This window comes from Lethenteron reissneri, chromosome 2 (assembly GCF_015708825.2).
Source record: "Lethenteron reissneri isolate LAM-NWPU_2019-01 chromosome 2, ASM1570882v1, whole genome shotgun sequence".
NCBI classification, from domain to species: Eukaryota; Metazoa; Chordata; class Hyperoartia; order Petromyzontiformes; family Petromyzontidae; genus Lethenteron; species Lethenteron reissneri.
Window position 1 is genome coordinate 15,566,332 of NC_083780.1, and position 27,892 is coordinate 15,594,223.

Here is a 27,892-nt window from a genome sequence, read left to right on the forward strand (position 1 = left end):
CCCATCATCATAATCACCACCAATAGTCGATAATATGAATACTGGATGGTGAGACTATGCAATATTTTTCTGCACGTCAGAAGTCACTTATACAGAGTGAATGTTCCCTGTCTTACAAAAGTAGAATTTCAACCACTGCCTCAGATGGGAGCTTTGACATGCGGTGCCAGCTGTGTGTCTGGCACAAAACACATTATCTGAACCACTGACTTTGAGCCAACATCAGGGGTATCAATATCGTCATCATTGGCCATGATCAATCCGTTTCCGTCGGAATTTCTCCCAGGAGAACCCCCCTCCCCGAGGGGACATACACAGTGGAAATAGAGTCAGCTCGAGTGCAGGTGCTGGATGGATTGTTACACAGCAACATCAAAGGTGCCCTGCCCAATAACCATGACACATTGCAGCATGGACTTTTTTTTACAATACTAATACACGTGTTGATGTTATTGTCAACTCCACACCTGTTTAGCCTCGAAACATGATTGATTTAAAAATCAATAAAATCGAGCCAAATTATCTAATGCACAGCAAGGTAATTTTTTATGACCATGCAAATACCTGGGAGTTTTGATGTAGGGTTCCAGCTGTGTGCAGCATTAAAACCCCGTGTATTTTTTTCAGTCTGTACTTCGGGGTGAAAACCCCATGCTGTGAAAGTTCTATGAAGATGCATCCTCCATTGCATGGTGTAGCTTGGGTGCTCCTGCTTCTCGCCACTCAGCAATGTGGTAAGAATGTCTTTTACAAGTGTTATTTGTTGACTAAGATAATTGTCGTGCACGTACAGCCTTTGTCCCTATCGACTGCTGCACGGGGTCTCCCCACGCCGCATAGATCATGGAGATTGTTTTCAAGCTTCCCATGGATCATTGTGTGCTGGTAAAAGGGAAGCATATAAGTACAACACAACAATGGATTTTGTTACACTGTCTACTGCTCAGTAGATAGCCCAAAGAATTATACCAAACAAACTTGTAATGAATTGTGATCGCACATTCGAGCACTATGGAGGCTCAACCTGCTCAACTTTCAGGATCTGTCACGAGCCACACTCCACAATGTGCGGATTGGCCAAAGCACCCTGAATGTGCACGATCTCGTCGGATGTCAGATGCTAAACGGGGTTGAGTCTGGTTAGTACTCTACGGTACTGGAAATGGAGACTGCTTGGGAATAGCAAGTGCTGGATAAGCTTGAGCTGCGATGTAGTCAGGAGCTGGCTTGAGTCGGCGAGGTAGTCAATATAGCATTACTGTTCTTCCACATCCTGTGTAGAACCTTAGCGTTCCACCACCCCAAGGGTAGGAGCGGTCTCCAGATTCTATGGTAACCTACCATAAGCCAAATATTCACTGATGAAATTGGCCAAATATCCCAATGCAAAACCTTCCTAAACAAAAGAGTTCAGAGGTTCAGTAACGTTTTCCTGGATAAAAGTGTAACATTAAAACATAACAATACTGTCATAATTCAGGCAGTGCATACTAACAACTAAAATTAGAGAAATAGACCTGTTACACCGGCCGATTCATGCAACTTATATAATGCAATTCATACTAAGTTATAATCATAGTAAAAACACTTAAGAGTGGTGCAGTATTTTGTGCACTGCACTTTGAGCCAGTTGTCAGAATTACAACTGAGGTCAGTGGGCAAGTGATATGAGGTGATCATTGGCTTTTCTTCTCCTTCATCGAACCTCCCGACAAGTGCATTGTGTTGCTGGGAGGTCTTCATCCGGCAATAAGGCAAAGGGCTGATATTTTATATTATGTAATTATTGCTTGAGTAGGCGACGAGCTTGTTGAATTGTAAAAAGTCTTCATCTGGATATCGACGAAATTATTCCCAATCATTGTTCTCCAGTAGTATTTGTGTCACTAAATACGACAACTGTGCGCCGGTTTTGATACTCCTCAGTATAATTTAGTTGTGACGTATTAATCAGTTTTATAATGTACAGTATGTGTGAAACAGACACCCAAAGATTTTAAAAAGAAAGCTGCCACGAATGTATGTTGCCTGTGAAATGTATGATTGCAATTTGTGTATATAAAATAAATCTTGTTGTCGATTACACTACAACACAGCACTTACAAAAGAATGTATAATGTATTATTTCTATTCCACAGCATACTCTAGGCAAGATAAATGGCACACAACTGGTAAGTTTTGGCATTGTGATAAAGACACAAAATGTATCCCACCGCATTAATCTTAATGTCTAACAAACAATACAGGAAAGCATTCATTCAAATGTAAGAACTATACAAATCAAGTGTGCATGTTATTAAAGCTAGCTTTGTATGATATATTTGGTTCAGAATTTATCAAGAGTGCTTTTTGTGAAGCACAAATAAAACATTGTGATCGGCTGATTTAACCGACTTGGCTTCATCTTTGACCCAACCAAAATGTGTTGACCATATCACATCCTGACAGTCTGAGTGCATGGTTTCTGATCATTATAAACTATAAATATACCCAATGTATATTGCTATACGAATTAATCAGCAAATGAAAATAAAGCTTGTGTAGATTACAGAACTTTCTTGACTTATTTGTAACGTATTGTTCTCTAGAAATCTCTCAGCAAGAAGAGAAATGGCACACAGCGGGTAAGTTATGGCGTTGATAGAGGCCCCCACGATGTATCCCGCAACATTAACCTCGAAGTCTAAAAACAATGCAGACTCATTTACGGGAGAGTACATTTGTATTTACTCCGTCGAAAACTCAAGTGCGAGTAACAGTCGTGTGGTGTGAATGTGGCTCCACACCCAATGAGATGTGGCTGAAGCGACCTGGTCACCAATGATAGCTCAACGAAGTGGCTAGTCACCCTAACTGCATGTTTCTAAATGTGGATTGAAAAAACAGAGAATCCGCAGAAAAATCCACGTGACCACTGGGAGAGAGACATGCAAACTCAAAATATACAGCAGGCATCAGGGTCTGGATTGAACCCACGACCTCCTGTATACTAGGCGAGGTAGTTCACATCTTGCTACCGGGGCACCACAATTCAATGCTAAATGCTACGAAATCCTGTTGTGGATTGAACATTAGCACATTTTGTAAAATATTAATTTGTAATGTATTAATTCTACTCCACAGAAAGCTCACGGCAAGAACAGAAATGGCACTCTGGTAAGTTTAGGCATTGTGAAAGAGGTATCCACAATTTATCCCACCGCATTTACCTCAACGTCTATAAAGAATACATAAACACATACGCAAGTATTTTCTACTTCAAAAACGTAGGTGTGTATGGCTTCTTTTAGTAATTAGGGGTGCAGGATGTAGTCTATTCAGAAGGTATCGCGAGTGTTTTGTAACTCTAATATTAAGTCATCTCCTCTCTATTTGAACCATTTGTTGTTGCTATACCATGCTCACTTGAGCAGATAGGAACTTTGGACACATAGATTCATCATTGTACTCGTCATCACATCCCATTGTCTACCTACTTCTAAATAAAGACCTCCCCATGCTGTCACCATCTCTCATTTCCCTGAGATGCCAACGTCCATCTCACTCCGGCCCGTGAGCTGATCTATTTGTTCTATATAAAAGCAATATGTATAAACTCATTATTGCGTGAGATCTGATGCAGTGAATGACAAATCAGGACCTGTGTTTTGCAGCCTATTGCGGCTCATACTCATGTATGAATGGAGGGATCTGTGCAAACGACTGGCACCACTGGCATTGGCATAGCCAGTGGCACTGGCACGAGAACTGGCATCAAGGCTACTATTGCTACTGCCCACCAGGCTTGTATGGCCCCTACTGTGAATACTACGGTAAGATTGGATGGTTTTTACTTTGGTAAATGTGTAATGACTGAAAAATTACCTCAAGCCAATATGCAGCCTAACGGCTATTTGAAAATAAACAAAGGTCTCGGATTGGTAGAAAGCGACCTCCACGGTGATTGCTCTGGAGGCAGACTTTTAAAGGGATTGGAGTAATAAAGTTTTAACTGGATTAAGCGGTAAAGAGAGAGGATCCAATCTAGATCTGAAGTTTTCGTGACTGCAATGATCCATACTCTTTGGTTCTTTCGGTAAAGTCATGTACCGAAATAACCAAAGAGTATGGAAAGAGGATCCGTTAGAGGGGAAGGACAGGGATTGGCTTGGGGGAAAAACAATAAAGTTCCAGAAAGGGGGCTCGAGGAATATAAAAGGGGAGAGCACAGGGAGTGGGGACGTTTGGAGGAGGTCATAAGCTTTAGACAAGAACAAAGCCTAGGGTCCCGCATTGTGGCTGTGTCCAAATAAAGTGGCTCTGATTGCAACGTTGTCTGAGTCGTTACAAATGGGTCCAGTGAAAAGCAGTTTTGCAAATGACCAGTTGCAGCCATTGCGTGCAAATGAACCTCAAAAATGGAATCAGTTGGAGTCAATGATCGCTAAACAAATGATAATAATCCATAATAGAGGTTTTTGGGTTAAAACGCGTGAATATATAAATGTGTCGTGAAAACCCGCCACCACCCAACACAGCCAACTAGTAAGGGTTGTCACGTAAACAGAACATGCCAATTCGTCACTAGTACAGCAAACCGGTGTGTTGGAGAGCCAAGCCACAACATTTACAAACTGAAAATGACGTTTCGCCAGTAATTACAACTAGTTTCTTCAGGCAACAGCCAGAGAAATCTCCAACACACCGGTGTGCTGTACTAGTGATGAATTAGCATGTTTTGTGTCTCACAATGTATTGTGGAAGTTAAGGAGAAAACTGTATGTGAATACATTAACATGGGGGTGGTGAAACAAGAAGCAGTTTGGTGATTCCAAAAAGGAATAACATCCGGATGTTTTTTTCCAGACGTATGCAACTCGTTCACATGTTCGAATGGAGGGATCTGTGCGAATCACTGGCACCCGTACTGGCACTCGGGCTGGGAATCAGGCTGGCACTCGGATTGGCATTGGCACTACTACCACGGCTATTATTGCTACTGCCCTCCCGGCTGGACTGGCCCCTACTGTGACCACTATGGTAAGGTTGTATGGTTTTACTTGGGTAAATGAATCCAGTGAGACCAATTTGTTCATGAATAGTTGGAGTTATTGCATGCAAATTAATTTCAAACGTAGAATCGGTTGGAGTCATTGGACTAAAACTAAATAATGTGAATATTTTCTCAGTCTACACAAGTCAACGCATTTTCAGATTTAAAACCCTCATAGTGATGTATGATGATGCCTGCCTGGCTATCAATGTACACCACTTCATGTATAAAATACAGAAACAGGAAAACAAACCTTGACTTAAAGCTTTCGTGACTGCAGGAAATTCATATTCTTTGGGTCTTTCGGCAAAGCCACGTAGATAGAAAAATAATACAAAATATTTTTTCCTGCCTCAGTAGCTCTCCCGCTAAATTTTCTCACCTGATGATTGCTTGTATTGCGACCGAAATGTCGTGATTTTTTATTTATTATTTTTCTATCTACGTGGCTTTACCAAAAGACCCAAAGAGTAGGAAAACAACCCTTAAATCTGACACCATCTTGTAATAAAAGGACTCGAACACTTCTTTCTGTCTTCGTGTCTTTATTCAGGTTCACGTCTTTACCCACACGGCACTCTGTTATAACTCCTGTATTTGTAGCCCCCGGCTATTCACTGCTATTATAGCTTCCTCACCCCTCTGACTCTCTGCTTCATCTACTGTAACCTCCCCCCTGCAGACTTGCTGCTACCCCTATGTGCAGACCCTCTGGCTGTCACTGTATGCAGACCCGCTGCCCACTCTCTCTGTGCAGCCCCGCTGCTGACTGCAGCCTCCTCGCTGCTTCGGGTCGGTCACCGCTGGCCAACGGTGCCGATCCTCGCTCCCCCCCGTGTTCGTGGCGATCTCGCCACACCCCGCTTCGCCCTTCGTGGCCTTCCTCTGTTCCTGGTTCCCCGTCACTCCCCCTGCTCTTCCGGTTCCCCTCCTTCTATACTCAACCCCTCTCCCCCCACGTGACCTAACTCCTCCCCCCCTGACGGCACCTCAGAAGGGCCGTTTACAACCGCATTACATCACCCTCCCCCCTAAAGAAAATCCAGCCGACCTCGGCTGAATTGCAACCTGAAAAGCAATGCGGGTGTAAAGGGCCAACACGCAAAAAGACACGAAGCATTGAAGAACATTATAACAATAACACAACACAACACAATCTAACGAAACGTGAGGGATTTCGAGCGAGTACGGGTAGCCGGGCCGTCCCGGACGGTCGGCGGCCCACCCGCCGAGCGGGAACGTGGAAGGGTTTTAGGGGCGACGGGCGCAAAATCTTCCGTCGCCATTGGAGGCCCGCCACTGTCCCGCTCGCGTCCAGAAACATCCCGTACTCGCGTCCGCGGAGGGATAGGAAGAGCTGCAGGTCCCGTGGGTTCTGCGGCTCCGGTCGGCGTCCCACAAGCGGAAGGTCCTCCTCCCTGCGCTGTCACGGCCGGCTTGTCTGTGCCGGAGGGTCTTTCTTTGGGACGTCCGCGATCGAGGCCTCCTGCTGGGGCGGCCCCGGAACCCGGGCCCAGCAGTCCCTGGCATAGTGGCCCCGACGGCCGCAGCAGAAACAGTCGACGTCGGGTCGGCGCGCAGCAGGCACCCCGTCCCGACGTGGCCGTGCCGGCGGCGGAGCCCGCGGCCCCGGCTCGCTTCGAGCCGGCCACGGAGTGGAGGCGGCCGACAGCTCCTTTGGGCCGGTCGCATCCGGCACGTACACGGCCTTTGTAGGGTCCCACCCTACGGCCCCCCCATCGACGACAGGACCGCCCGTCCACGCCGTGACTTGTTTCCAGTGGCGGAGATTGAACTGGGCGTCCAAACACTTAGCCGCGGTCCGGGACGTGAGTTTCTCGTGACCGCAAGCCGGCATAGGAATGCCCAGATCCCGGGATAACTCCAACATCTTCCCCAAGATGAGAGGTTCCAGCAGGTCAGGCTCCGTCTCCGGGTAAGCGGCCATCGCGAGTTCCAGCACGGCGCCCCTGTACGCTACAGGCGACTCCTCCGGTGCGCGTTGCCGCTGCACGAAGCGGCGATGGGCGTCATCCGGTGGCTCGTACGCGTCCGCCATTTCGTCGAACACTCCACGCAATGTTTTCTTCTTCGCAGCTTTTATAGAGCGAAAAAAACGAACAGACTCATCGTCAAGGAGAGTCGGAAGCACCTCCAGCGCCTCGGCGTCCGTCCACCTTGCCGTTCGTACCGCCGCCAAAAATCGACAAGCGAACGCACTCCAATCGCCCCCGATGGAGAACTCCTTAACAGTTGTAAGGTGACGACTGCGGCTCCTTGGCCTGCTTCCGTCCGTCACCGACTCTTCCGGCGGCAAGTTCAGCAAGGCGTCGCAACGCGGTGTCGCCAAGATGGCGGACGATCTTCGTGGCGGCCCCAAGATGGCGGCTTCCCGCCTTCCGTGGTGCGCCACGCCCAAGATGGCGTCTTCACGCCGCGTGGTCGATGGCGGCGCCATCGAAGACGACCCGGGCTCCTGCCGATCACCACCATCACCTTCCAACGCCGCCCTTGGCGTGACAAGGTCACACAACTCCGTGATGACGGTTTTTAGGGTCGCCAGTTGCTCCGCCATCCGGGTCCATCTTAAATCTTCGTCCTTCAACGCAGATGGGTCGGGCGCAGCGGCAACCTCCTCCACACCCGGGCCCTCACGGATCTCTCCCTCCGCCGAAGTGAAGCCGACCTCAGGAGGAAGATCGTCGTCGTCCGATGATGAAGCCGACGCCGGAGATGGGATATTCTTCTTCCTCAGTTGTTTCGCCATGCCGTTTCACTTCTGACTCCAGTGTAATAAAAGGACTCGAACACTTCTTTCTGTCTTCGTGTCTTTATTCAGGTTCACGTCTTTACCCACACGGCACTCTGTTATAACTCCTGTATTTGTAGCCCCCGGCTATTCACTGCTATTATAGCTTCCTCACCCCTCTGACTCTCTGCTTCATCTACTGTAACCTCCCCCCTGCAGACTTGCTGCTACCCCTATGTGCAGACCCTCTGGCTGTCACTGTATGCAGACCCGCTGCCCACTCTCTCTGTGCAGCCCCGCTGCTGACTGCAGCCTCCTCGCTGCTTCGGGTCGGTCACCGCTGGCCAACGGTGCCGATCCTCGCTCCCCCCCGTGTTCGTGGCGATCTCGCCACACCCCGCTTCGCCCTTCGTGGCCTTCCTCTGTTCCTGGTTCCCCGTCACTCCCCCTGCTCTTCCGGTTCCCCTCCTTCTATACTCAACCCCTCTCCCCCCACGTGACCTAACTCCTCCCCCCCTGACGGCACCTCAGAAGGGCCGTTTACAACCGCATTACAATCTTGTTAAAAAAATGTTGTGCATGTCTCTATTATACGGCAGTTTTCCCGTCATTTTGCAGTGAACACCCTCCACCCAGCCACATCTTAATTATGTAATTCCATACAGGAAAAGCCTTATAACTAATATTATCATTGGCTGAGTTTATTAGTTGACGATCAGGTTTGTGTCACCCCAATCAATAATTGTTTTCAAGTCAGTTATGATTGATAGGGAAGTGTATTTGCATTGGGCTGCAAATTGTCTAAAAGTGTCAGTTTGTAATTCAAAATAATACAATGCATAAAATGTACTCTTATCAGCTAAGTAATCGATCATATTGTGAGTGGAAATAGTAAGTTGGAGACTAAGCAGCCTTGTGTATGGTGAAATATCAAATAACTACCAAATACTGCGTATGTAATTTATCAGCCAGAAAGATTAAAATCAAAGTTTGCAGATTAGTGGACTGCAAAACATGGTAGCTTAGCAAATAATGAACGATACGAGACATGATAAAATGGTTTATAAATGTCAAGGACGAGAATCTCTCTCCAAAATGTGCAGGACTTGAACTCCAAATATGAGTCATAAGCAAGCAGGTCACCTGTAGAGCATACTTGGGGAAATCCATACTGATGATCCCTTAGATGATGATCACTATGATCTATAGTGCAACTGGAGTGTCAGTATTGTTATTTGTTTCTACTTTTATTATTTCTGTCGTGTTTTTTTTTTATACTTGAGTTTTTTTTTCTTAATATACAGCTCTTTGAGATATTTTGATATGAAATGTGCTTTATGAAATGAATATTATTATTCAATCTTAATTTTGGAGCTTTCGTGAGTGCAGGAATTATTCTTTGGTTCTTTCGGTAAAGTCACGTATAAAGATAAAATAATAAATTAAATAATAGCATACTACGACGTTTCGATTGCAACACAAGCAATCATCATCAGGTATAAAAGAAATAGCAACACAAATCTAACCAGAAAACTATAGACAGACATATAAGCAGACAGATATCTCAAAGACACACAGAGACGTTTGGAATTTTCACACTTAAATTCTAACTTAGCAATCTTTGAAATACGTAATCAACCAGGCTATGCGTTAATTGTGTATTGACCGACTCTCTGTGTTGCATTACATTACATTTCGATATTTTGCTAGGTTATTTAATTTTAGTATGTCTTTCTCCTAATTTTCAAGCTTGCGTACCGTACCACGTCGTCGTCAACTCATTGACATGCTAATTTATTATCTGCCCCCTCCCTCTCTCCGCCCCCGCCCCCTCTCTATATTTAAGGCCGCGTCACAGAGACGATCTCTCTCTTTGTGCCGATACGTGTTCTCTCTCTGTGTATCTTTGTGATATCTGTCTGCTTATATGTCTGTCTATAGTTTTCTGGTTAGATTTTTGTTGCTATTTCTTTTATACCTGATGATGATTGCTTGTGTTGCAATCGAAACGTCGTAGTATGCTATTATTTAATTTATTATTTTATCTTTATACGTGACTTTACCGAAAGAACCAAAGAAATATTATTATTATTATACAGTGCAGACTCGGAGACCATCACATCCATCACTGACCATGTCTGTGAAATGTTTAATTCCCAGATTATTCAACGTCGACACCAAGCACAGGTTAGCTAAGATTATTAACCCTAACATCTACAAACAATACATGTGCCGGTTTTTTTTTTACCTCAAAAGTATTTTTTTTCAACTCGGGATATATGATGAATTTGGTTTAGACCGTATTAAGAGTGTTTTTTTTGAGGAGCAAGTAGAAAATTGTGATAGTAATTGAACCAACATGGCTTCGTCAAAATGTTACCCAACCAAGATTTATTTATCTGATCACCTTTAAAAATGGAACATTTCCCTCTTCCATAAACTAATACAAAATTGTTAACCTTGTATTTTTGTTCATATCTTCCTATTAATGATATCGCCTGGTGAAAAACCTACCCAAGGATATGGAAAGATGTGTCTCACAATGTATTCGGGTGTTGTGCTTGTTGGTTTGAAACAATGTTAACATAAAACTGTGCGATGAATAGACCATAAATTTCAGGACATTGTGGAAATTAGGGAGAAAACTGTATGTGAATACATTAACATGGGGGTGGTGAAACAAGAAGGAGTTTGGTGATTCCAAAAAGGAATAACATCCGGATGTTTTTTTTCCAGACGTATGCAACTCGTTCACATGTTCGAATGGAGGGATCTGTGCGAATCACTGGCACCCGTACTGGCACTCGGGATGGCACTCGGGCTGGGAATCAGGCTGGCACTCGGCTTGGCATTGGCACTACAGCAACGGCTATTATTGCTACTGCCCTCCCGGCTGGACTGGCCCCTACTGTGACCACTATGGTAAGGTTGTATGGTTTTACTTGGGTAAATGAATCCAGTGAGACCTATTTGTTCAGTAATAGTTGGAGTTATTGCATGCAAATGTATGTCAAACGTGGAATCGGTTGGAGTCATTTGACTCAAACTAAATCAAGTGAATATTTTCTCAGTCTACACAAGTCAACGAATTTTCAGATTTAAAACCCTGATAGTGATGTATGATGATGCCTGCCTGGCTATCAATGTACACCACTCCATGTAGAACATACAAAAACAGAAAAACAAACCTTGAATCTGACACAATCTTGTTAAAACATGTTTGTGTATGTCTCTATCATATGGCAGTTTTCCCGTCATTCTGCAGTGAACACCCTCCACCCAGCCACATTTTAATGATGTAATTCCATACAGGAAAAGCCTCATAACTAATATTATCATTGGCTGAGTTTTTTAGTTGACGATCAGGTTTTCGTCACCCCAATCAATAATTGTTTTCAAGTCAGCTGTGGTTGAAAGTGAAGTGTATTCGCGTTGGGCCGCTAATTGTCCGTCACTTTCAGCTTGCAATTTAAAAGAATGATGCACAAATTGTACTTTTATTAGCTAGGAAATGTATCATATTATGAATGTAAATAATAAGCCAAGAATAAATCAAGTCGGAGCTGCAGTAGTGGAGCTCCAGCAGCAGTCGTGGACTCCTCACTTTCGCATGCTCCTCGCTCGCTGATTGCAGATCAATCTTGCCAGTTTGACTGCCTTAAATATTGTATAGAGCTAGTATGAACCAATGCCACCCAGCATCTGAGTATTCAAGCATACCAAACCCTCCAATTGACTAATCAAATAACTGGGTTAAATTTTTTTTTATAACAGATGCAGTAAACTATGAGGGTCTGCAACCTCAGTCACATTCTGCTCCATCAAACCAGTTTATCCTGGATTTACAGTATGCCTGGTGAGCTTAAAGACTATATATCCCACAGGTTTAAATTATCTGGACAAAGCTCAGTCCTTTTCAAAATGTATTGGTATAGACAGGCAGCCTGCTGATTGTATTACCATATAGCAGGGTTTCTCAAACTGCAGTCCTTGTGACCCACCACGCTTCGTCTTTCTGCGTTTACTAATTTACTCCCTAATCAAATTAACTCGTTTCACACAGCACGTGCCAGATGATTGTTAAACATGTTCCACGCTTCACGCTAAGCAATTAACGCCGCCTGCGGCACGTGGAAACACGTGCACACACACACTGGGACGCCTGGAGATTCAGAAACTCTGCCATAAAGTGCCACCTTATATTGTCTATTACGCATGACGATGTCTTGTGTGAGCCACCAACCCTACCTGTAAAGTGCTGGCTGAGAAGTCAACAGACCTGGATATCTTTCTGTTGCCTTTCCATCAGTGATAACGTGTGATTTTTTTTTTAATTCCCAGAATATTCTTTGTCGACACCAAGCCCAGGTGAGCTATATTTATATTGTGCATGCACATTTGTTGGCATATGAGTTCATATTTGAAGCGAACACTGCTAGATGAAGGCCTCCCCACACTGTCTGTCCTGGGGGTTATGTCCACCTTATAACAATAATCATTTAATTATTCATCTGTAAAAGCCACAGGAAGTCGTAGGATACTTGACTCAGTAAGGTCCTGCAATATTGGGTTTTTATTTTAAGAGATTTTCAGTTAATTAAATGATTTGCGTTCATACAAGTGGGATAAAATCGGAGGACCTGCAGAAAACCCACACGTGCGAGGGGGCAACACGATGTCCGTACAAATGGAAACAGCGATTCGTCCACTTGCTGTTTTGCTTTCTCCTAGCGAGCCACAGTATGACACATTGACACCCACGGAAAGGGAGTTTCACAACATTTGTGTGATCCACCAAACTTGCCTTCACAATGCTGAATCACAGGCGTGTGTAGATAATCACCACCCAATATTTGCATAAGGACAGTTTAATTTCGTTATTTTTTGCTATACGTTCTACAGATAAGTGTCAACCGAATCCGTGTCTCAACGGTGGGACCTGTGTGGATTACGGGTCTTGGCATCCTGAAAACATCCATTGCTACTGCTATGGAGGTTATTGGGGCGACATCTGCCAATACTATGGTAAGTGGACTTTACCTGCAGGCCTGCAAAACTACATTCAGTATTTGTGTAGTGACATAGCGCCGGTAACTGCGGTGGACAGTTAGCGCACACGCCGTTGAGCAATTCCACGGGTGTGCCAGCAGGGCAGAGGAACTGGGGCTAGGGTCACGGAAGACCTCATCGGGAAGCCCCTGGAACCCGCTGATTATATCGTTGCTGAGGATATCAGTTTATAATACAGTATTAACTTTGAAGTAGACATGCACTTTGACTATAAAGGCTTTAGGAATCAAATGAATATGAATGTACATGATTTCATCGCTTTGTCTCCATGGTAAACGTTCACTCAGACGTATACCATTCATTGACTGGCACTTAATTATTATGGCTGCCAAATCCCACTTTTCGAAACGGCTGAATGATATTAATCTACATACGTTCTCTAACGCTTTCTTCTTTCTGTCAGTGTAATTCCAAGCATGCAATTCTCCATACTTTTTTAACAATTTTTATATTTTGTTCTATTTACTTATTTAGGAATATCACATACTACTTTACAGCATAAACTCTCCAAACGTACTCCAAATTGCTTTTGTCTGTATCTATCTAATAATTTATATTTCTCCAAATACAAGTCACAAGCAAACAGGTCACTTGTAGAGTGTGCTTGGTAGAATCAATACTGATGATCACGAATATGATGATTACTATGATTTATAGTGCAAGTTGTTAGTATTGTTATTTGTTTCAGCATGTATATTTCCTGTTGGATTTTTTTTACACTTGTGAGTTGTTTATGTCTCTATTAATGTACAGTTGTTTGAGATGTTTCGATATCATCGGTGATTTTTAACATAAAAATTATAAAGTGCTGGCTCAGAGGCCACCACACCCAGTGATCTCCCTGCTGCCTTTCCATCAATGACCATGTTTGAAATGTTTAATTCCCAGATTATTCATGGTCGACACCAAGCACAGGTGAGCTAAGCTTATATCACGTTATCCTTAACACCCACAAAGTACATAAACATAGATATGTATGTAACTACCTGGCAAATTAAATGTGTATGTTTTAGTTCACTTGTTATGCAGAATATATTTGGTTAAAAGAGTGCTTGTTATGAAGAGCAAAACAAACTGTATGGCTGGTTAAACCAACATGGCTTCATCAGAATGTGACCCAACCAAGATTTATTGATGTCATCACCTTCAACTACAGCTAATCGCAGGGTACCTGTTTATTTGGAAACTGTTAACATTGTCCCCTCCCTCCTCTGAGCTTTCCCGGGGCGTTGCACTTTCGTCTGCTTTCCTCAGCCAATCCTGTACTCGCTCGCGGACCACGTCATCCACGTGATGAGTTACCAGTTACGTAATGAACGCGGATTGCTTCTCGGCATCTTCTACGCGTGCAGTGGAAATCATTTAAATAGAAAAATAGGTAAAACTAGTTTTTCAATACACACACTTTAATTTGCACTTCAAAGTAGAAAACACATTATTTTGTTCCCAGGATAAATCAAATTTGATGCGTTGAATAAAAGTGGGTGGTTTGCCTTACCAACACTTACTTCACCTGGAATGGTACTTTCTACAAACAAAATGAAGGTACCCCTATGGGTTCCCCCCTTATCACCAGTGATAGTTAATGTTTTCATGGAGAAATTTGAAACAGATGCCATCCAGATATCCACCCTACGTCCTTCCTTGTGGAAGAGATATGTAGATGACACTTTTGTCATTTGGCCACATGGCCTGCCAGCATTGAACCAATTTTTCAACCACATCAATTCCATACACCCATCCATCAAATTCACAGATCAAATCCATCACATTGTTAGTTTTTTTTTGGTAAAGTCACGAAGTTAAAATATTTTTTTAAATTAATAAAAGTAAAATAAAATAAAAATCACGACGTTTCGGAGGCAACACAAGCTTCCGTCTTCAGGTGGAACCGCCACAGCCACGACAGCTGTATCAAGCAAATGAGAGATTACAAGAGCTACCACTCCGTATATATAAAGGTTGAAGAGAGGAAGGGCCAAGTACGGCACACTCTTTATTAATATGGTAAGGTGAGGCTTACGACTAAGAATAGACTGCATAACAAAAGACTGAGCCTTTGTTATGGAGAGGTGCGGTTTGTGATTACACCTAGCCTACATAACAAAAGTGTGAAAAAAGAAAAAACTAAACCTGGTAAAACAAAACTGGCTGTCTATCAATAACCTGTAATAGTTGTCTGTCAAATAAGATGGTCCAAATAAGTGTAGTTAAATCTTTTTTGCATGGTTAATCACATCTTTCCAATGATTACTCAATTTGTAACCATCATCATGGTTGAATTGAATCTTAAATTGTCACATGAGACGAGTTTGTGTAGAAAATTTCAGCTCGTTAGCCTTGGTAGATCCGAATATATTAAACGTCAAAGCTTTGAAAGAATATAAACAGACAACAGGGCAGGTTAAATATAAAATGTGTACAAATACAGCACACAGACTTTCAATGAAATGTAATAAATGTGCATCACACATCACTGAAGTCAAACGACCTCAAAATATAGGACTTTGTTAAGGACTATTTCCTCTCAAGATGGCAGATTACATTGTTTTTATGAGCATGGCCATTTAGCATCACACAAGGAGTTCACAAAGTATTCTTTGTTTTTTTCGGTAAAGTCACGTATAAAAATAAAATAATATAATTAAATAATAGCATACGACGTTTCTATTGCAACACAAGCAATCATCATCAGGTATAATGAAATAGCGACATAGAATATAACCAGAAAACTATAGACAGACATATAAGCAGACAGATATCACCAAGATACACAGAGAGAGCAACCCAGGTACAGAGAGAGGTGATCGTCTCTGTGGGGTGGCCTTAAATAGACAGAGGGGGGCGGAGGCAGAGAGAGGGAGGGGGTAGGGAAAACATTTACATGTCAATGAGTACGAAGGGAGGGGAGTAAGGTAAGCAGGCTTAGAGGGAGACAGAACACACTAAATTAAATAACCTAGCAAAGTATCGAAATGTTATGTAAAACGACACAGAGAGTCGGTCAACACACAATTAACGCATTGCCTGGTCGATTACGTATTTCAAAGATTGCTAAGTTAGAATTTAAGTGTGAAAATTCCAAAGAAAGACTAAACATAAAAAAGAGGAACGGAGACACACAGACAGAGCAGAACCTAAGAACGATACAAAACGAGTGTAATTGTGTGTTGACCGACTCTCTGTGTCGTTTTACATAACATTTCGATACTTTGCTAGGTTATTTAATTTAGTGTGTTCTGTCTCCCTCTAAGCCTGCTTACCTTACTCCCCTCCCTTCGTACTCATTGACATGTAAATGTTTTCCCTACCCCCTCCCTCTCTCTGCCTCCGCCCCCCTCTGTCTATTTAAGGCCACCCCACAGAGACGATCACCTCTCTCTGTACCTGGGTTGCTCTCTCTGTGTATCTTGGTGATATCTGTCTGCTTATATGTCTGTCTATAGTTTTCTGGTTATATTCTATGTCGCTATTTCATTATACCTGATGATGATTGCTTGTGTTGCAATAGAAACGTCGTATGCTATTATTTAATTATATTATTTTATTTTTATACGTGACTTTACCGAAAAAAACAAAGAATAATTCCTGCAGTCACGAAAGCTCCAAAATTAAGATTGAGTTCACAAAGGACAAATAGATGGACTCGTCGTCGTCGGCTGGTTCTTTACTTGCGAAGATCAGGGAGGATATATGAGATTAATGTAGTTGATAGGCACGCTGGTGGCTGTACAGGCCGGTCCTTGATTTGCATATTTTGTGGCAGGTGGTTCATTTGAACTACTAACCAGTCGGGGCCAGAGTGGGGGACGTGTCCATGGTGGTAGTCTTTCTGTGCCTCCGTTTTTCTGTTGAAGCTTTGTGCCTCGTGCGGTCTGCAATTTTAGCTGTTTATTTGGCTGTGGAGCGCCAGCGGTCTTTCTCAACGGCCCTGAGCTCCCAGGTTCGGGAATCGATACCTACAACAGTCAGTTGCTGTTTGAGCTGGTCCATGAAGCGTCTTCGAGGTCCACTCCTGTCTCCCTTCCCATGACACAACTTGTTGTAGATGACCGCTTAGGGCATCCTGTTGTCCTCCATGCATGAGACGTGGCCAGCCCAGCGTAGCTGATGAAGAAGCAGGATGGATTCAATGCTGGGTGTTTGAGCTCTCTCCAAGACTGTTGTTTGTGACATAGTCCTGCCATCTGACGTACGTGATAGAGGGCAGGCAGCGCTGGTGGAAACGCTCCAGCAGCCTCAGCTGTTTCCTGTACAGGACCCAGGATTCTGAGCTGTATAGAAGGGTGGTTACTACAACTGCCCTTTATACCTGTATCTTTGTTGTGAGACGAAGTGAGTAGCTCTGCCAGACACGCTTGTGGAACCTGCCAAAGGAGCAGTTTGCCTTGGCAAGTCTGTTGTCAATGTCCTTCGTGATGAATGAGTTGTTGGATATTATGCTGCCCAGGTATGTTAACTGTTCCACTGCGTTGAGATGGGTGTTGTCGATGGCGATTGATGGTGTGGTGTACACTCCACAAGATGGGGGCTGGAATAACACCTCTGTTTTCTTGAGAATGATGGTCAGGCCAAAAGCATTAGCCGCATCAGAGAAACAGTTCACAATGAGCTCTAGGGCCTTCTCCATGTGTGCAAGAAGTGCGCAGTCATCTGAAAATAGCAGTTCCAGAACATGTTGCTCTGTGGTTTTGGTCTTGGCAAAGAGACGCCGAAGATTGAAGAGACTGCCATCGGTCCGGAATCGGATGTAGACGCCTTCTGTCAGCCCCTCATTGGCCTTCTGGAACATCAGGCTGAAGAATATGGCGATGAGTGTAGGTGCCAGCACGCAACCTTGCTTGACCCCATTGTTGATGGGGAAGCTGTCTGAGAGGCTTACGTTGTGTTTGACCTGGCCTTTCTGTCTGACGTGTAGTTGCTGCACGATGGTACGGAACCGGGGAGGGCAGTCCAGTTTTGACGGTATTCTCCAGAGACCATCACGACCGACTGTGTCAAAAGCCTTGTTCAGGTCAATGAATGCAGCATAGAGGCCCATGTTCAGTTCGCTGTACTTTTCTTGTAATTGTCTCAGAACAAAAACCATATCTGCCATTCCCCTCCTTGACCTGAAGCCACACTGGCTTTCAGGAAGGACTTCTTTGGCAATGGTGGACATCTAATCTGTCGAGTCGGACCATGGACAGAATTTTGTCTGCGATACAGAGCAATGTGATTCCACAGTAATTGGAGCAATCAGATTACACCCCCTTGTTCTTATATTGGGAGACAATTACTCAATCCCAGAGATCTTGGCGTATTGCTCCCTTCTCCCTGCAAAATGAGAAAAGGTCTGTGAGGCTGTCCAGAAGTCCATCTCCTCTCTCCTTGTACACTTCGGCTGGGATCCCATCGATACCAGGTGCCTTGTGTGATTTAAGTTTCTTGATGGCAGATACAATATCTGCCCGTGTTGGTGGTGTGCCCAGTTCAGTCCTCACTTCGCGCTGTTAGATCTTGGCTATGGATGCTTCTTGGACTGTCTGCTTGTCTACAAAGAGACCGCTAAAGTGTTCTGACCATCGATGCATGATAGCTTCCTTGTCTGTCACAAGGGTTGTGCCATCTGATGATCTTATGGGGGACTGTGTCCGGTGCGAGGGTCCATACACTGAGCATAGGGCTTCATAGAATGCTCTTGTATCCTCCATGTCTGCATATAGCTGTGTCTTTTCTGCGAGGTCTATTCACCAGTTGATTTTGAGGACTCTCAGCTTTCTTTGCAAGGTTTTGCACGCAGCGCTTGATGCAGCTTTTGTACGCAGCACTGTATGCAGCTTTTGTGACTTGGTAATTGGGACAAGAAGGTAGTCTGGAATGACAGGACCGTTTCGTCTGGAGGAGTGATTCAATTTCCGGATCATTCTCATCGAACCATTCTTTGTGTTTCCCTATTGAGAAGTCAACCACCTCCGCAGCTGTGTCCTGAAGAGCTGTTTTAGATGTTTCCACTGCTCTTCAGGGTCTGCATCCATGCCTGGGTCTTGATGTTCACTGAAACTGGTCTTAAGCTTATTCTGGAATTTCTGCCTTAACAGGGGAAGCTTCTCTTCTTGGAGCTTCTTGGGGTGAAGACCTTTATTATTGGGTGGTGGTTTGATCCTGAGGGTGACTTTTGCTCTGACCAATCTGTGGTCTGCATAGCAGTCAGTGCTGGGCATAACTCTGGTGTGTAGTATGTTCCTTGCATCCTCTTGGCATACAAGGATGTAATCCAGTAGATGCCAATACTTGGAGCATGGGTGTCTCCACGTGGGGTTATATCTGGATTTTGTTTGAACAATGTGTTTGTTATGCAAATGTTGTGTTCGGCACAGAGCTCCAGTAGCATACGACCATTGTAGTAGCAGTTGCCAAGCCCATGCTTTCCAATGGCTCCCCTCCAGAGGTCATGGTTCTGACCAATTCTTGCATTGAAGTCTCCCATCACAAGAAGCTTGTCTTTGTGGTCAACCTCCCGGAGAAGAGTTCTGAGGTCATGATGAAATTATTCCTTTACATCTTGATCAGCCTGTAAGGTTGGTGCATAAACACTGATGATTATGTTCTCATTCTATGTGACTTTACTGAAAAAACTGAAGAGTAATTCCTGCAGTAACAAAAGCTCCAAATCAAATTTGACTGATTATGGTGTCAAATTGGTTACCCTGGATGGGTAGCCGTAGAGACATCAGGCCAATTGAAAGGCTCAAGAGCTTTCCAGCGGTGGTGCTCTTCATCATGAGGCCAATGCCTGAAAGGCGTCTCTCCTTGTTGGCTTTCCCTGACCAGAACCGGGTGTAGCTCATCACGTGCTCAGTCAGGGATCCCTGCTCTGCGAAGCCAACTTTGCAGTGTGCTGCGATGTCAATGTCAAGTTTCACAAGCTCCCTTGTCACGAGAGCCGAGCATCTTTGTCGTCGGTTGTTTTTATCTGAGTCTATCGTTGTGCCAACTTTCCAGCATTCAAATTTTGAGAAGTTTGGTTTCTTTCTTTCTTTCTGACAACGTAAAGAGATGCCCGTTGGCTGCAGTAAGCCAACCGGGTGAGTTGAGGCAAGCTTTGTTTAGGCCACCTTTTCTCGGCCTCTCTCCATCAGGAGCAAGCAGTGCTGTCCATTGAAAAGGCTGCTTGGTCGCTCAGGGTGCTGCCGGATGATGTTGTTGCCTCTAGTCAACAGTCAAACGACCAATACAGACGAGCGGCCTACATGCAAGTTCAACGCTGTGGATGCCAGTGCAATATATGTGTAGTGAGTTCAACTGAGTCGCAGACATAGACTTGGAGGCAACACATTTATTCAACTCCAACACACGGGGTAACTTTCCCCTTAACAGAATAGCAACCTATGTTGGTGACTACCAGGTTAACTATACTAATTACAACGTAACTGCTACTACGGACCGGGACCAACAGCTTGGGTCCAGGTCCACGTGTTGAAAACTCGTTGAATAGAGAAGGTAGGTGAAGGTTTATTCCAGGATGAACAACAACCCTGGTCCCTCTCGGGACCTGGCTTATATTCTCTGCAGCGTGGCTGGCTCTGCCCTTGGCCACGACCACCTTCCAGAATCCTCAGGAAGGATTGGGAACCCAACCACGTGACCACCCCTAGCCCCCACTTGGGGCCCCTTTGTAGACTTAACTGGTTACGTGTCCTCCCGGGTCAACCAGAGTGCCATGGCCTTTAGTAACCTCACCCTTCGGCCGGCACTCAAACACCATGTCCTGTAGGGTTGGCACTGCACGTCAAGCATGGTGCCATCCAGCGCTATCAATGAGCGCTCAACGGGCCTCTCTAGGGCTGGTACTACACCCACACCACTGTGGTATCCACGATGTTGTTACACCGCACGCCGTGCCTCTCTAGGGCCGGCTCTGCACGTCAGAGGTCGCAAACGGGTTTTGATTCCTTACCCGTACCCATATCCGGCCGCACCAGGCTCGCAAACGGGTACCCGATACCCATACCCTACCCGTACCCGGCCGGGTACGGGTATCGGGTATCTGATTGCGACCTCTGGGATGAAGCCATGTTGCAGGCGCGGGTGGGTTGATTCTAGGAACTTGAATTGTGAGAAGAGACAAGACGTTGGGAAATGAGTGACAAATGGTTACTCACCAGTGACTCACGGTCTACCCGTACCCGGCCGCACCAGGGTCGCAAACGGGTACCCGTACCCGTATCGGGTAGGGTACGGGTATCGGGTACCCGGTTGCGACCTCTGCTGCACGTTGACATCCCGCGATGTCACTACATCTGTACACCGTCGATTATCTGGCGGCTTCGGGGGAAAGGATGCACCAGGATTTTTTTAAACGCCGCATAATCACATTATTTAAAATACCTTATTTTTTCATATGCCTGCATAACATGTTTTATGGTGTTGTCTTTTTTGTGTTTTACATGTGTTTACTATTGAAATTTGCATGAGTGAACATCCATAATATAGTTTTTTTGGGTTAGGTCGCGTAAATATAAATGTGTCATTAAACCCACCACCACCCAAAACAGCCAATTAGTTAGGTTTGTCACATAAACAAAACATGCCAATTCATTACTAAATTTTGATTTAAAGCTTTCGTGACTGCAGGGATTCATCTTCTTGGTTATTCTACGTGACTTTACCGAAAGAACCAAGAAGATGAATTCATTACTAGTACAACACACCGGTATGCTGGAGAGAAAATCCACAACCTTTACAATCTGATTACGACGTTGCGCCAGTAATTACAACTAGCTTCACAAAGCGACAGCCAGATTTGTGGAGAAATCCTGTTTCATCACTTAGAGGGAAAGATGTGATTACGTCACTTATGAGCCCTTCTTGTGCGAAGGGGGGGGGGAGATTAATTAATTCATAAATGACAATGGTTAGCAATTGCCGGTTGGGTTATTCATATGGTAATCAACGTACATTATGAATGAACATTATGCATGCACATTGTTCTTGTACCTCCTGTAATTTGCGTGCAATAAAATAGCAGTACCTGTTATTGTCTGTGTACAGGTAATCCACATTTATGTATGGTGACCTGCATGCATATAAGCAATGTATTATTCGATGATTCGCTTCCAAGCAGCACTAAGCCTGTAGCTATCCGAACGGTTAAAATTATTTTTATTTCTCTCAATTTCGATAGATGCTCGCGCATTGTTAACCCAAAAAACCTATATTATGGATGATATTGGTCGCTAAAGCCTACGTGTTAAACAAAGACCACAATAAATATCCTACTTTCAAAAAGTTACCGTATTTACTTTACCGTATTTAACGACTCCAATATTGCAGAGTGCAACATGTGTTTGACGATCGTTGATGAAGTCTTTTAGACCAGCGAACGCCGAATTATACAAAACTTTCGCCGGATCGCACTGTATTTTATATTTTTATCTCTGTAGTTATTAGTAATGAAAATGTATATATGTGCAATGTTTTCATTGTTTAAGTTGTATCTATGTAGTGTATAATGACCTGTATATAATTTTGGCACTGAAATCAAGCCTGTTGGAAGCCGGATAATTGTGCACAGGATAACTCTACAGTATTTAGAAATTGCACATGACTACGTGACTTTACCGAAAGAACCAAGAAGATGAATCCCTGCAGTCACGAAAGCTTTAAATCGAAATGTTAACCTTGTATTTGTGTTCGTATCTTCTTATTATATTGATAGCATTGCCTGGTGAAGAACCTACCCAAGGATATAGAAAAGATGTATCTCCAATATTTTCGGGTGTGTGATTGTTGGTTTGAAACAATCTTACTGATCGTGTGATCTATATGCCATGCATTGCAGGACATTGTGCAAGTTAAGGAGAAAACTGTATGCGAAACATTAAAATGGAGGTGGTGAAACAAGGAAGGCGTTTGATGATTCCAAAAATGAATAACAGGATCTTTTCTTGCAGACGTATGCAACTCGTTCACATGTTCGAATGGAGGGATCTGTGCGAATCACTGGCACCCGTACTGGCACTCTGGCTGGGAATCGGGCTGGGAATTGGATTGGCACTGGCATTGGCACCCACAATGGCATTGGCACTACAACAACGGCTATTATTGCTACTGCCCTCCCGGCTGGACTGGACCCTACTGTGACCACTACGGTGAGGTCGTATGGTTTTTACTTGGGAAAAGGGATCCAGTGAGACCAATTTGTTCATGAATGGATGTCAAATGTGGAATCGGTTTGAGTAATTGAACTCTTAGAAAATAATGAGAACAATTATATGAATTTTCAGAATGCAAACTCTGGCAGTGACGCATGTTAATGCCTGCCTGGATATCAATGTACACCACTTCATGTAGAAAATACAGAACAGGAAAACAAACTTTAAATCTTGTTAAACATGTGTTTGTGCATTTCTCTATCACACAGTACTTGGAATGACATTCTTCAGTATACACCCTGTATCCAGCCATATCTTGATTAGGTCATTCCATACTGGAAAAGCCTAGTAACTAATATCATTTCGATTTAAAGCTTTCGTGACTGCAGGGATTCATCTTCTTGGTTCTTTCGGTAAAGTCACGTAGAAGGGAAGTAATAAAATAATAAAAATAAAACATAATAAAACAATTCTCACGACGTTTCGGCCACAACGCAAGCAGCCGTCCTCAGGTGAAAACCAGGTCCGTCGAGGCGACAGAGTCTGAATGAAACAGCACACGGGCTTGGAGCATATATATAAGCTGGGCGCATTGACAAAGGAATTTGCATATCAACAGGAATTTAGCATATTTATGGGAAATGCAGGAATGTAATTATTACTGCATATGCATGTGCATTATGCAGGATTAACAGCATCAAAGGGAGCTGCAGTTACTGCTGCTGCAGTAGTTGCTGCTGCTGCTGCAGTTTCTGCTGCTGCTGCAGTTGCTGCTGCTGCAGTAGTTGCTGCTGCTGCTGCAGTTTCTGCTGCTGCTGCAGTTGCTGCTGCTGCTGCACTTGCTGCTGCTGCTGCACTTGCTGCTGCTGCTGCACTTGCTGCTGCTGCTGCACTTGCTGCTGCTGCTGCACTTGCTGCCTTATCCATTTTAATATAACACTATGTATTATTCTACCCACCCTAATGTGTATCATACTGCTATATGTTTACTGTACAATTACGACACCATACATTACTCTGCACACTGCACCATGCCAGTGAGTGGAACGCGGTCTGAAAGTCACTGTTAACGTGAACACAATCAGTTAAGATCCGAAATGGTTTATTACGTCCTTCCAATGATTGCTAAGCCAGAATCCATCTTCTCGGTTGAAATTGTCTCTGTGTTTGTATATGTGGATCGCCTCATGAACGAATCTCTCATGATAGCCAGATGGCTTGCAGAGAACCTCTGTCTTGGAGAAGTCAATGTCATGTGAGCCCACTGAATTGTAACAGTGATCTGCCACGGCTGAGGTGTTTGTCCTACCGTGTTTCAGGTCTGCCTTATGTTCACGGATGCGGTCCGAGACATGTCGTTTGGTTTCTCCAATGTAACTGCTACCACAGAGGCAACTTAGTTTGTAGACGCCAGGGTACTGTATGTCTGGAACCACATCTTTTACAGACGGGACCAGATCACAGTACATAAAATCCGTGATCTGGTCCCGTCTGTAAAAGATGTGGTTCCAGACATACAGTACCCTGGCGTCTACAAACTAAGTTGCCTCTGTGGTAGCAGTTACATTGGAGAAACCAAACGACATGTCTCGGACCGCATCCGTGAACATAAGGCAGACCTGAAACACGGTAGGACAAACACCTCAGCCGTGGCAGATCACTGTTACAATTCAGTGGGCTCACATGACATTGACTTCTCCAAGACAGAGGTTCTCTGCAAGCCATCTGGCTATCATGAGAGATTCGTTCATGAGGCGATCCACATATACAAACACAGAGACAATTTCAACCGAGAAGATGGATTCTGGCTTAGCAATCATTGGAAGGACGTAATAAACCATTTCGGATCTTAACTGATTGTGTTCACGTTAACGGTGACTTTCAGACCGCGTTCCACTCACTGGCATGGTGCAGTGTGCAGAGTAATGTATGGTGTCGTAATTGTACAGTAAACATATAGCAGTATGATACACATTAGGGTGGGTAGAATAATACATAGTGTTATATTAAAATGGATAAGGCAGCAACTGCAGCAGCAGCAGCAAGTGCAGCAGCAGCAGCAAGTGCAGCAGCAGCAGCAAGTGCAGCAGCAGCAGCAAGTGCAGCAGCAGCAGCAGCAAGTGCAGCAGCAGCAGCAAGTGCAGCAGCAGCAGCAAGTGCAGCAGCAGCAGCAAGTGCAGCAGCAGCAGCAACTGCAGCAGCAGCAGCAACTACTGCAGCAGCAGTAACTGCAGCTCCCTTTGATGCTGTTAATCCTGCATAATGCACATGCATATGCAGTACTAATTACATTCCTGCATTTCCCATAAATATGCTAAATTCCTGTTGATATGCAAATTCCTTTGTCAATGCGCCCAGCTTATATATATGCTCCAAGCCCGTGTGCTGTTTCATTCAGACTCTGTCGCCTCGACGGACCTGGTTTTCACCTGAGGACGGCTGCTTGCGTTGTGGCCGAAACGTCGTGAGAATTGTTTTATTATGTTTTATTTTTATTATTTTATTACTTCCCTTCTACGTGACTTTACCGAAAGAACCAAGAAGATAATATTATCATTGGCTGGGTTTATTAGTTTAAGTGATCAGGTTTTTGTCACTCCAATCAGCTGTGATTGATAGCGAAGTTTATTTGAATTTGGCCACTAATTCTGTCACTTTCATCTTGGAATTTGAGGAATGTATCATATTGTGAGTGGAAATAATAAGTCATAAAGAGAAGAAATAATGTCGAAGACAAAGCAGTCAAACGATGAAGGAGCTGAGTGTTGATGATATATTTCACAATTAGACAATAGTGACTCTTACATTATTGATTGACAGGCAAGTCCTGAGCTTATTTCGAGGTTAATGTTACAGTGTGGGTACTGGGAGAGCTTATATGATTGGGAACTCAAGCCTTAAGAAGTATTCAGACTGCATATGTGCATAATGCATTGAGAATCCTAGTTCTTTCCTCTGTTTGCGAGAAGGACTAATAATTACATGGCCCCTCTATTTTGATCAAGAGTTGAATATACTTTTAAAGACGCCAGATATTGACCTTGTTTGTTGTGTCTTGGATTATAGGTTCAGATTATTTGTGCCTCAGTATCACACATCTGTTCATTTGAATAAGTAGATATTATAAACGGTTTGCTACTCTTAATCAGGCTCAAGTGGACTCCAGCTGCAGTATGGACTTCTCTCTCTAGGCTTGCTCCGTGCAGTTCAAGCTTGCCAGTTTGGCTGCCTTAACTATTACCTGGAGCTGACATTAACCAATGACACACTGCCTGAGTATCCGGGCATGCCAAACCCTCAGATTGATTCATCCACTCACTGGGTTATATTTATGAAATAATAGATGCAGTTAACTATGAGGATCTACAACCTCAGTCACACTCTGCTCAGTCAAATCAGTTTGTCCTGGCCTTATGTAGTGTGCCTGGTGAGCCTTAAACAATAAAGCTTCCACAGGTTTAAATAATATGACGTAAAAAGTAAAAACCTTCCTTCATATTACTTACAAGTTCGCCTTTGTGTTGTGGGAGGACAACAGCACCTGGACAAAGCTCAGTCCTTTTCAAAATGTATTGGTATAGACAGGCAGCCTGCTGATTGTATTACCGCATAGCAGGGTTTCTCAAACTGCAGTCCTCGCGACCCACCACACTACGTCTTTCTGAGTTCACTAGTTTACTCTCCATTCAAATACAAATGAACTCGTTCTACGCTGCACGCGTTCAATGATTTTTAAACAAGTTCCACGTGATGCACTAAGCAACTAACGCCATCTGCGGCACGTGTAAATACGTGCACACACACACTGGGGGGAGTGGAGTTTGGGAAATCTTGCCGGATAATCATTACTGTAGATTGATTGTCTCGCATGCATGATGACGTCTGCGTGATCCAACAACCACATCTGTAAAGTGCTGGCTAATAGGCCACCTGGTTATCTTCCCGTTGCCTTTGCATTACTGATCACGTGTGTGATATTCTTTTTTTATTCCCAGAATATGCATTGTCGACACCGAGCCCAGGTGAGATGTATGTGTTTTGTGCTTGCGCACGTGTTGGCTTGTGAGTTACCATTTAAAACGAGTACTGCTCGGTGAAGGCCTCCTCACATTCTCTCTGCCCTGGGAGTTACTTCACCACAATGGAAAGCCACACTCTTGTTCAGGAAAGTACTGCTACATTTGGTTTTTATTTTAAGATGTTTTCAACCGATTGTTTTTTTGTGCTCATACAATTGGGAGAAAATAGGAGCACCCAGAGAAAATCCACGCGTGCGAGGGTCAACAGCCGCCACACTGCGTTGCCTTCTAGCGAGCCAGGGGGTAGAGCACCTCGACGCCCACGGGAAGGGAGTTTCACAACATCCAGCAATTTTGCCTCCACAATAGTGAATTGCAGGCGTGTGTAGACATTCACCACCCAATATTAGCATACGGACGGTTTAAATTCGTTTTAAAAACATACTTTCTACAGATCAGTGCCAACCGAACCCGTGCCTCAACGGTGGGACCTGCGTGGATTACGAGTCTTGGCATCCTGAAAACTTCCATTGCTACTGCTACGCAGGTTATTGGGGCGACATCTGCCAATACGATGGTAAGCAGACTTTACCTGCGGGCTTGCAAGAATGCATTCAGTATACGTGTTATGAGTTATTAACATCCTTGGGTTTCTTGGTCTCTCTCAACCTTAAGAAACTGGAGGTCAATGTTGTGAAAACTATTAATGATTAAAATGGTTTATGACGACGGTTTTGAGATTGTATATATAATAAACAACACACGCGGCAAATTGATCATCTTTTCTTAGGATGTCAGTCTATAATATTAACTTTGAAGTATACATGAGCTTTAACGAAACTCTGCAGAAAGTGGCAGAAGGCTTTTTAAATCAAATGTACAGTAT

General features: G+C 44.0%; 1 protein-coding gene across 3 annotated transcripts in view; it reads left to right on the plus strand.

Annotated features, from left to right (window-relative positions):
* The first annotated feature begins 622 nt into the window (after nt 1-622).
* LOC133340808 (oncoprotein-induced transcript 3 protein-like) overlaps nt 623-27,892 on the plus strand; it is a 36,732-nt gene continuing 9,462 nt past the window's right edge. The window contains exons 1-14 of one of the 3 annotated variants that reach the window (XM_061549223.1): nt 623-734; nt 2,139-2,171; nt 2,589-2,624; nt 3,124-3,156; nt 3,654-3,812; nt 4,846-5,019; nt 9,942-9,968; nt 10,518-10,703; nt 12,123-12,149; nt 12,684-12,806; nt 13,740-13,766; nt 22,787-22,984; nt 26,983-27,009; nt 27,461-27,583. In XM_061549223.1, the coding sequence (XP_061405207.1) occupies nt 668-734; nt 2,139-2,171; nt 2,589-2,624; nt 3,124-3,156; nt 3,654-3,812; nt 4,846-5,019; nt 9,942-9,968; nt 10,518-10,703; nt 12,123-12,149; nt 12,684-12,806; nt 13,740-13,766; nt 22,787-22,984; nt 26,983-27,009; nt 27,461-27,583 (1,240 nt within the window). In that variant the 5' untranslated portion in view covers nt 623-667. The remainder of the gene's footprint in view (nt 735-2,138; nt 2,172-2,588; nt 2,625-3,123; nt 3,157-3,653; nt 3,813-4,845; nt 5,020-9,941; nt 9,969-10,517; nt 10,704-12,122; nt 12,150-12,683; nt 12,807-13,739; nt 13,767-22,786; nt 22,985-26,982; nt 27,010-27,460; nt 27,584-27,892) is intronic. The other 2 variants (XM_061549240.1, XM_061549232.1) reach the window with 2 other exon arrangements.